The sequence below is a fragment of the Apteryx rowi genome, unplaced genomic scaffold, assembly GCF_003343035.1.
Source record: "Apteryx rowi isolate R43461 unplaced genomic scaffold, aptRow1 scaffold_1544, whole genome shotgun sequence".
Lineage (NCBI taxonomy): Eukaryota > Metazoa > Chordata > Aves > Apterygiformes > Apterygidae > Apteryx > Apteryx rowi.
Genome location: NW_020447802.1, coordinates 22,562 through 32,400, shown reverse-complemented (window position 1 = coordinate 32,400; position 9,839 = coordinate 22,562). Strand labels below are relative to the sequence as shown.

The 9,839-nt window shown below is 44.8% G+C and overlaps 1 protein-coding gene across 2 annotated transcripts; it reads left to right on the top strand.

Annotated features, from left to right (window-relative positions):
• The first annotated feature begins 85 nt into the window (after positions 1-85).
• On the top strand, positions 86-9,154 carry LOC112962794 (cytokine receptor common subunit beta-like). 2 transcript variants are annotated; one of them, XM_026059267.1, is made up of 11 exons: positions 86-229; positions 1,107-1,278; positions 1,481-1,613; positions 1,717-1,877; positions 2,793-2,938; positions 3,041-3,215; positions 4,314-4,404; positions 4,691-4,760; positions 6,353-6,456; positions 6,740-7,973; positions 8,066-9,154. In XM_026059267.1, the coding sequence occupies exons 1-10, from the start codon at positions 119-121 to the stop codon at positions 7,938-7,940; spliced, it is 2,364 nt and encodes a 787-aa protein (XP_025915052.1). In that variant the 5' UTR covers positions 86-118; the 3' UTR covers positions 7,941-7,973; positions 8,066-9,154. The 2 variants fall into 2 exon arrangements, with proteins under 2 accessions (XP_025915052.1, XP_025915051.1); XM_026059266.1 differs by having other exon boundaries at positions 6,740-9,154.
• The last annotated feature ends 685 nt before the right edge of the window (positions 9,155-9,839 follow it).

Genomic DNA, 9,839 nt, shown 5'->3' with positions numbered 1-9,839 from the left:
GGAAGTTTAGCTAGGTTCCTCCCCACTTCATGCCCCTCTCTTTGCTATTGCAACTCACATGTTGTACCTTCACCTTCCAGTTCAGCCCCTCCCACCTCAGAACCTTTCAATCAGCTTGATGAGATCAGGAGACTTCTTGCTGACATGGAAAGTAGCTGATGGAAACCAAGGGCTGGGCAATGCACTGGAGTATGAAGTGGCTTACAAGCAGGAGTGGGAGTCCTGGGAGGTAAGAACAGAGAGCTGGGCTGTCCTGTGTGGGGGCTTTAGGGTGGTCGAGATCCTGCAGTAAAAGCTGGGAAAATTTCTGGCCTTTTGGTTCTCAGGCACTGCCAAGAGATGCAATAAGTGATGTTTGTGGTCAGGCAGAAGGGGCTCTGTTCCTATTTGCAAGTGGCTTGCACAGTGAAATACTGCTTGTTTTGAACGGAGTGCAAAGATCTACTCTTTACAGAAAGAAGCACTGCACTTGGCTTTTGAGATGGAATTTGTTTTACATCAAGTCCCTCTTAAATGAAATTAAAGCATGTTTCAAGATGAACTTGTGGGCTCATGTGGGAAGATGGCAAAAACCATTTGAAGCTGTTTCCCCGCAAGGAGCATGTTTTTAAATTTTTAAGAGAGTATCTCCTTTGCTCCGTTGTTTCCCCAATCCGCCTATGTTTCTGTACCTCTCAGCCTGATCTCTACTTTTTCATGAGAAGTATCTTGGCCAAATGCCCACACAGTTCTGCACTGGGCAGTGCTCTGAACCTGCGTAGTTGATGCTGAAGACAATTGAGCCTCTCAAAGCTGCAAGAGCCAGCCCATCTGCGGGGTAGATTTTGCCTGGCAATGCCTGTGCCTCGTCTGTCCTGGGCTATGCAGGCAGCGTGCACACCAAAGCCCCTCTAGGATGTGAGCACAGAGCGCTACATGGCACCATGCGTGTCGATGGTCGCACGTGTGGGAATGCTTGGAGATGCCATAGTGCCCTCAGAAAGCTCTCTCTAGTCTCTTCTCTGATGGTCACTTCCTCTTGCTCTTTCCCTGTCTTCCCTCTTCCCTTCTCCTCCGTTCCCTGATTCCCCTTTCCTCCCTCCCTCCCTGCTTTCCCCCACTAATAGAAAGCTGCCTCGCTCTCACTCTCCAACACCACGCATTGTCATCTCAGCCATGAGGGCCTTGTTCCGGGCAGCACCTATGTTGCCCGTGTGCGAGCCAGACCAGGACAGACCAGTGGCTTCTCTGGGCAGTACAGCGAGTGGAGCATGGAGGCATCCTGGGAGACACCGGAAGGTAGTGTGGGGCAGAGCGGGGCCGTGCGGGGGTGGAAGGGCTGGCTGAGAAGCCAGGGCCTGAGGGATGTGGGTTGTCATGCTGCGCTGGCAGAGAATCGGGGCCTGGGCTGAGGAATGATGGGGCATCTGCAGGGGAGGATGCAGGTGGTCCGTTGCCTTACTGTCCCCCACTCCTTAGTTTGCTCTGATCTTCTCTGAAGGTGGCATTCAGCCCAGGAACCTTCGCTGCCTCTTCAACGGTGTGGATCGTCTGACGTGCAGCTGGGAAGTGAAGAAAGAGATCATCACCTCTGTCCTCTTTGGCTTGTTCTTCAGGGCCACTTCAGCATCAGCGTACGTGACCTGCCCCTGGCAGTGTGCCTGTGCCTCTGCCATCGAGGCTCTGTTCTGTCCTGTTCCCATTCATCTCAGCACAATCTCCATTTTCTCCCCTCAGAGAGGAGGAGTGCTCTCCTGTGCATGAGAAGACTTTGCCCCGTGACCCCTATGTGGTCCAGAGCTGTGAGATCACTGTTACCAACACCAGCAGTCAGAGCCAGTACCATGTAGCTGTCCGGACCAAAACGGAGGAGAAACTGATTGAAGCCTACAGGAACAGTAAGCCCCGGTGTTGTGCCTTGCTTTTCCTGGGAGTTTCTTGGGGAGGTGCTGGGACTGGTCAAGAGGGTGTGAGGATAGTGGTGGGAGAGGTGAGGAGAAGTGGGTGGGAAGAGGCAGAGACCTGGACTGATGAAGAAAGGAGCTGGATGCTGAGACAGGTCAGAGTTCTGGGAGAAGTGGCTTGTAGGTCTGGAGTTACTCAGGGGCTCTTGCGATGCTGAGGGAGCTGGCAGGAGTGTAAACTGCTGTGAAGAAATTCCAGGTCTGGTCTTGAGCTCCTAGGTGAGTGACTGTCACCTTGCCAACTTTGCTGTGGTTAGAATGTCATTGTCCTTTGTGGGGGTCCCAGCTGACAGGAAGCGGTGGGGAGAGGTGTTTGTGGGGAGTGTGTCTTTAAGAGATTTCACAAGAACCCAGTGGAGCTGTTGGGAGTCCCCACAGTGGCTCCTGGAGCACTGATGAGGTAGGACTCCTCTGCTGAGCGAGGTGCGTTACACAGATCTTCTTTGCCTGCATGTGTCCAGAGGTACCAGTGCTACTCTCCGTAAACTAAAGCTGGGGAGGATTCCTGCAGTGGGTGACAATACAAGTTAGGAGCTCCAGGAGAGCTGAAAATCTTTGGAACTGTGGTGGACAAGTGCAGAACTTTCAAACATTGCTTTACTGCTTATCTGCACAGAGGAAGTGCCATCATATTGATGAATATGGATTTTCTTCTATTTAAGGGGGAGACTGGTTTGCTGTTTTTGACTGGGGAAAGAGGTGTGAGGAATAAAGGGGTGTTAAGTAACTGAGACAGACTATGTTGCATAACGCAACGCTGTTTTCAGGCTTGGTCTCCATCCACTGTGGTGAATGGTAGCGTCAGACCAGTATGCTGATACATATTCCGAGACATTGTGTGTGTTCCAGTTAAGGTGCTGCCACCTGCAAATGTGTCGGTAACCATGAGGGAGAACCAGGAGTATGAACTGAGGTGGATAAAACACACTTTGCGATATAGCTTCATAAAACAGAGATACGAAGTCCAATACTGGAAGCACAACCAAGAGGAAAAGGTAAGTCATAGGAAGCGTGGGAGCCCTGGATTTCTATTTGCAGGGTGAATGGGAAAGATTATTCCCCTCCCCTCTTCATGCATGCTTCTTTCTTCCCCCCAGACTCTCCAGAGGATAAATATCAGCAACGATGAGCCTCCCTTCATCTTCACCCTGCAGATGCTGGAATCATCCACACAATACAGGGGGAGAATGCGTGCAAGGGTGAATACTCCTCCAGATTACAAGGGGCCTTGGAGTGAATGGAGTGAGGAGTTCACCTGGGAAACTGAGAATGGTACTTTTCACTTGGGCTCCTTTCATAAGCTGTTGTGGAATGTTAATGGGGGAAGTGCTTCTATAGAGAAATACACTCTCCTAGCTGGGCTTGAAGTTAGATCCAGCCACGGCATAGCTGGGGTTGCTTAACAAGGTAGCTGTCTGATCAGCATCCTTGCAGTACGGGGGCAATGCTAATGAAGGAGGAGAGCAGGAATAACCCTTTAAGCATTGTTCCTTTCTTTTTCCTTCTCAAGACCACTACAACCAACCTGAAAGGTTTTCACAGAGAGAATCAAGCAAACACCATGCCCACAAGGTCATCCTTGTTTCCTAATTCTAACAGTCCATTCTGCTGTCAGAGATTGAAGAGGCTGAGACTGCAAGAAGACAGAATAAAAGTCATCAGCCTCTTCTGTTTGCAGAGTGACTATAGGATGGTGTTAAGCACACCGCAGAGTGCACCGGAGATACAAACCTTAACATGGTTTTCACTGTTTCTGAACCTAGAAGTGGAATGTCTGTTACCAGCGTGGCCTTGTGCCCAAGGCTGTGTGATCTTACATGAGTTGTCCTGAGGAAACTTGAGGTAATAAGAAGGCTTAGGGAAGTTCTGCTGAGTGTACTCAGGAAGAAATTGTTATCTTCCTGATGACCAGTTACGGTCATTAGGAAAGGAAGCCCTTTCTCAGAAAATCTCTGAGACCCCTCATCTCTTCAGGACTGTACAGAATAAGGCAGATCCCAGACTTCTCCTAAAAATAAGGGATAGAGAAATGAAGGTACATGCTCATTTTGGAGTAGGAGACAAAATAAGTCAGACCTAAGATGCCTGAAGACACACCCAGTGTTCATGGTGGGGCAATGTACCTGCTCAGCTTTCTATGAGCATAAATTGATCACTCTGATGCCAATGGAAAAGCTGCTCAGGTCACATTTGGTCTCTCTCACTTTGGAGGGTATCCCAACAGTTAGAAGGCCTCTTCATCCTGTCACGTGATGTGCCATCTACATTCCCCTGGTCTTGTTGCATGACAAGTGACCAGAATGAAAAACCTGGTACGGGAAGCAGCCACTCTGTGTGGGTAGCTCCCTATTTCTCTTTTCTCTGTTTCAGTTCTGTCACCAGTAGTTCTCCCAGTGGTGCTCCCAGCCATCATCATCGCTTTGCTAATAATTGCTCATTGCAGCTATAAGTATTTCCTCAGGTAGGTTTGCATTGTGACTAGGGGATTTAGCAGCATGTTGGCCGTGCGCGTGGAATAAAGGGTGAAAAACTGAGGGCGAGGCACTGCTCATCCAGCATGAGAGAGTGCTCTATGTGGAGATGAGCCTTGGTGTGCAATGGGGAGCCCTGTGCATGTCTGTGTGCAGGTGAGAGCTGGGTCATGGTGCCTTGCTGTGCAGAACAGCACTGTGTGTGCACGGTGTAGTCTTTTCCCTTTGCAGCCAAGGCAAGAAGCAAATCTTGTAAACTCTGTGTTGTTGTTGCAGGAAGAAGAAAAGCTGGGAGGAAAATATTCCAAACCCCAGCAAGAGTCTCCTGATCCAGAGCTACTTAGGGGTAAGGATGGAATTGTGCTTTGCAGGGTTCATTATTTCTCTCTTTTTTCAGGATTTAATAATATTAAGAATCTTAGTAGTAAAAATAGTAATATTAATAGCTTTTCTGTCTCCTACTCCACAATGAACTCATACCTTCAGTACTCTATTTCTTATTTTTAGGAGAAGCCCAGGTATCTTTATCATAACCGTAACCTTACATTTGTACTAGTAGGCTTCTGTGTATTGTGCTTGTCAGCATCACAGTTTTCTGAAATCAAACTAGAAAGTTTTCTGTGCACTAAACTTTTAACTGATTGAAATAATCTAGTGTCTTTAGCAAATTCACCAACTGGTGGTTTCTTCCATCTCCAAACAGTAGTCAACACTGATTCAAAGTTTTTTAGGATGGGCTTTTAGCCTCATTTAAGAAGCTTTCTATTTTTAAGTAACTGGGTTTTCTGGAATATACATTATAACATGTCTGTCTGTTACCAAGACAAGTATTCTTCATTGGAAAGCAAAGTGCACACTTAGATAGCATTCAATTACGACAGTATAAGTAGGAAAAATCCACAAAACCAACATCTGGGAAGAATAGAATAGGCATCTCTCTAGATTTTTGCAGTAAAACTCTTCTAGTTTTGCAAGAGTTACACTTTTGATTCTATAATATGTGTTTTCCTCCACATAGATATATTTTTATATTACAGTTGGTTCTAGTCTAAGCTCACAGAGAATGTGTTACAGTGTGTTTAGATACATGGCAATGCAATGGGTATGATTTACAACATGACCTTTGTGTGAGGCAAATGGGCACTTAACTTACAGTATTTATGTTTATGTTTGAGTGAAAGACTTAACAGTTGTTTGTTAAACATCTCATATTTGTTATTTTGCTGTAAAATGGACTTCCACTGTAATGACCTAGTTTTACACATCATTTTCAAATAGACAGGAAAAACTAAGCCTGGATGCTCCTGTGCCAGATGACAGAATATTTATGCTTATACTAAAGTCTCAAGTTAGTTTATTTTGCCTGATCTCTATAGTAAAAATTAAAAAACATGTTCCCACTCTAAGAAATACCTCTGTAGTTTTGTTTCCTATCCCATACCTGATTCTTTCCTCACACGTACTCACTGCTCTTAATGTCATGATTTTGAAAGTTTCCCTCCTTTCAGTGAGTTACCTTATCCTAAACTTTGTAAACATCCCACTTATTCTGTTTTTCTGGTCAGCTGTTACAGAAGGACAGTCATTATACACCTACAAGTGAAATACTGCCCAGTGTCCTCATATGGTGCTGGAGAAGAGTAGGCACTGCACAATGCAGTAGCTTTATTATGTTTATTATGGTAGGACCTGCAGCATCCTCACGAGCTCTTTAGGGGAGCAGCTCCTGCCCTATATGCTATGTAAAGTTAGGTCAGGGATATGGTAACATGGATATGAAGGAACAGTCTTCTGGAGAATAGAGGGAACCTTCTAGTCATATTAGTGAAGTTGTATCCAGATTGCCAGACGCTGTAGGCTTCCTTTTGTCCATGAGGCTCTTGATTCTACTGCCAGTGAGAAACCTCTTTTTCCTCATCTCTACTTTCTCTTTTCCAGAAAGTACACCTAGGAAACTGGCTGACAAACAGTCAGCTAGACTTCAACAAACACAACTTTTCTGAGAAGATGGAGCAGGCTAGTTTCCTTCAAGTCGTGGACAGGTTAGTGAACAGCACCTTATAGTGGCACTGTCTGTGAGACTCTTGAGGAGGTTCCTAAGCCATGGGAGGATACAATTAAACATTCTGTCACCAAAAAAAGCCTATGCCAGTTGCTCCTGAGGATGAGACAAATTTTTTTTGCTATCTGGGTTAACCTGCTCTCCCAAGAAAGATTATTTTCTAATCATCTGTGTAGCTATGTGTGTAAGTAACCCTCTGTTTATATGTAACGTTCATCACAAGAATATTTCTCAATAGCAGTTTTTAACTTTCCCTCATTCAGGCAGACGAAGACTTTGGCAGAGTCCCCTGAAGGGCAAGCTGAAAAGGCAGAGGTTTCCCTGGTTGTGTTGGATCCTCAGAACGTATACCATGCTTTAGATGTGCCAGAGGATGCTGCAGTTGTCTGCCCGCCAAGTCAGATGGCTGATCCTTCCTTTCCTGTTTCAAGGGAGAACAGTGCTGATGCAAGCATTGCTTCCCAGACAGCAATGCCTTGCTTTGATTTCAACGGTCCGTACTTGTACAGCCCAGTGATGTCCTCCCAGCCTGATATGCATCAGGCCCTTCAAGCAGTCCCAGCGGGAATCCATGGGAAATCAGTGTCCCTTCAGTACGTGACCCTCCCAAAGGAAGCCTGTCCCCAGGCTCCACAGAGGCAGGCCCAGCCAGGAGCACTTCCTCTGCAGCCCTTTCTGCTCCCAGACCAGAAGGAAATGATGCAGCACCTCAGCAATGGGGAGGAAATTTCACCAGCCCAACCAGCCTGTGGGAAATGCAGGAATGTGAGACCAGAAGGGCAGAAATCTCCAGTGGCTCTTAGCTGTACCGGCTCTCCCCAGCAGTGCTCCTTGGGCTACATCACCACAGATAGCCTCTTACTGCCATCAGTCAGAGACACCAGCCATCTGGCACCCGTCACTGATGGAGAGGTAGCTTCTGACTCACAGGAGATCCAGCCCCCTGATGACTGCTCTTGCTATGAGTTTTCTCCTGGGAAATCTGGTGTCATGGTTGCAGTTTCAGATCAAACACCAAACCCTTGTCCTGAATTGCACCTGGATGCATTTGGGGACTATCTTACTGTCCCTCCAGGTCCCCATGGACTTTCAGAATCCACAAATATTTCCTTACCTGTCTTACAGAAGGGAAAGAATCTTCCGAAAGAGCAGCCTTTGTCAGAGGGTAATTTGGTGGTCTTAAACCCTGATAGCACTGAGCCAGTTTTCCTTTGCGAGGTTGGTGACTATTGCTTCCCCAGCCTAAAACCCAGTGAGAAGATGTGTATAAGCCAGGAAGATCCTCAAGTCAAGAAACCTTCTGAAGGCAGGACAGCACCTGGGAAACCGGTATCCGATGATGAATCCATCACTGGCAAAGAACAGAATGTATCAAAAATGCAGGCTATTCATCTTTTCAAAAGCCTGAAATCAGATGATTACTTTTCCTGGCAGCAATCTTCAAGGATCACAGAAATCTGTTAAAGCAGCAAATATTAATGAATGACAAGACTACAGGTAACTGAAAGAGACTTGCAACTATTTCATGAAAATGAACCCCAATGTTCCCTTCCACACAGGAAAAAATAAACAGCAATTCCCTTTTCCAGCTTCCAGTTCAACATGGTGAATGACTTCAATCAATCACCTTCTCGACGGCCTTCGCTCAATCTCCTTCTCAATGGCCTTCACAGACCTGGCATGAAAGACAATCCAAACACCACCATTTTGAGAGAGCTGGTGTTTTTCAAATATTCTCACTCATCCACAATGAGCATTTCAGCCTTCTCACGGTCCTGGTAAAAATGTGGTAGATCACAGGCATCCTACCATAATACCAAACTGCCTACAGCAAAACTCATGGCAGGAAGTGCAGACTTCATAGCATGAAATATTACCAGGTTAAAACTGTCTTGGAAAGTTTGGAAAGAAAACATTTACTTTCTTAAGAACATTTTTTTTGATTTTTTGCATGAAATAGATCTAAGAGTCATCAAGGACCTTTCATATCTCTCCCTTTCCACTGCTGGGATGGAACAGATATTGTCTAAAATGCAACAAAACAGACAGTAATAGAAGAGTAAAACAAATAGGAAAAAATTTGTTGAAGTGCAGAAAACCTGTCATAATGTTAAGTGCAATATATTGTAGAATATTCTGCAAGGGGAAGGAGACACTGCTAAGAGACATAAAGTAGGCTGTAGAAAACCACGGGGAAGATATATTGTCAAAAGAAAACCTGAGAACTCATAGGGTAGAGAGGGAGTGGGACAGGTAACAGAATGGCAGGGGAGAAATGTTATGAAGGTGCATAAGCCTGGGTCTCTCTCTCTTTTTTTTTTTTTTTTCTATTTCTAAGTGCTAAAATGCTGTGTGAGTATCTTTTAAGTTCATTGGCTGTTTATGTATGATATCATATATCTTAACTATGTAATTTTTTTTATTAATTTATTTTTAATTTTTTTTTGTTATTTTTTTTAAAGTGATAAGCTGTGTTGAGAAAGAGGAGCCATTTTTTTTCCAGTTCTTCTGTAAAGAAAATGGTGCAAAGTAAGAGCACACTGATTCAGAGCTGCCAGTCTATGATCAGTAAAAGGTTTTGGTTTCAGATCTGAAGGTGGGCTTGCATTCCAAGAACATCCTTTTTTCTTTTTTTTCAAATACATAAGTGGAACTATTAAAAATATTGTTTCTTCCTACAGAGTTTTCCTTTCATATGTTTAGAGCATCATGTTTACAATAACATCACTATTACCTCATCTGATGAGGCCTTAAAAAATTCTGTATGTTCAGATATGTCACCTATGAGGTTAGGATGTTTTCTCCTGATTTTTATGTCTTATTTTTCAGAGCTAATGAGAGGGAGTTCAGTGTCTGTGTCAGCTGATTCGTCCTGCTATGTTAATCGGACACTGCCAGTTCAGAAATTGCAGTGAAATGCATTATTTTTTCATAATTCAAATGCTTATAAATATTATTTTAAATCTAAAAGGTGTGAAAATTCAATCTGATATTCTGGACAGCAAGAGGCAGGCAGTTGCAGCCTCTGGCAGAGCAGAATATTCAAGAACACTTTAAGGGATTTTCATTGTGCATGAGGCCTATTTGCACTGTGATCAGTCCTCTGAGAACTACGCATTCCTTATGTACTTCTACACTTCATTGGACATTTGCAGGGGCTACTACTGGAGGCAGGATTTATAGGTAGATGAACATTTCATGTGACCCCACAGAGCAGCTATTATGATCATAAGATCACTTCAGGAGCTTGGAACGCTATATTCCTTCCAGAGTAACACACCAGCATCAGGCTAGGGGAGCTGAACAGCATTTTTCTTTTGCAACTATAAAAATCATTTTGGGGCAGAATGAATTCCTGCTCTA

What these genes read in the sequence shown, in the direction of transcription:
- LOC112962794 (XM_026059267.1), top strand. Translation starts at nt 119, where the DNA reads ATGAGATCAGGAGACTTCTTGCTGACATGGAAAGTAGCTGATGGAAAC. An exon ending in GATTGAAGCCTACAGGAACA is followed by an intron (nt 1,878 to 2,792) that starts GTAAGCCCCGGT and finishes TGTGTGTTCCAG; the next exon opens with TTAAGGTGCTGCCACCTGCA. An exon ending in TGATCCAGAGCTACTTAGGG is followed by an intron (nt 4,761 to 6,352) that starts GTAAGGATGGAA and finishes TCTCTTTTCCAG; the next exon opens with AAAGTACACCTAGGAAACTG.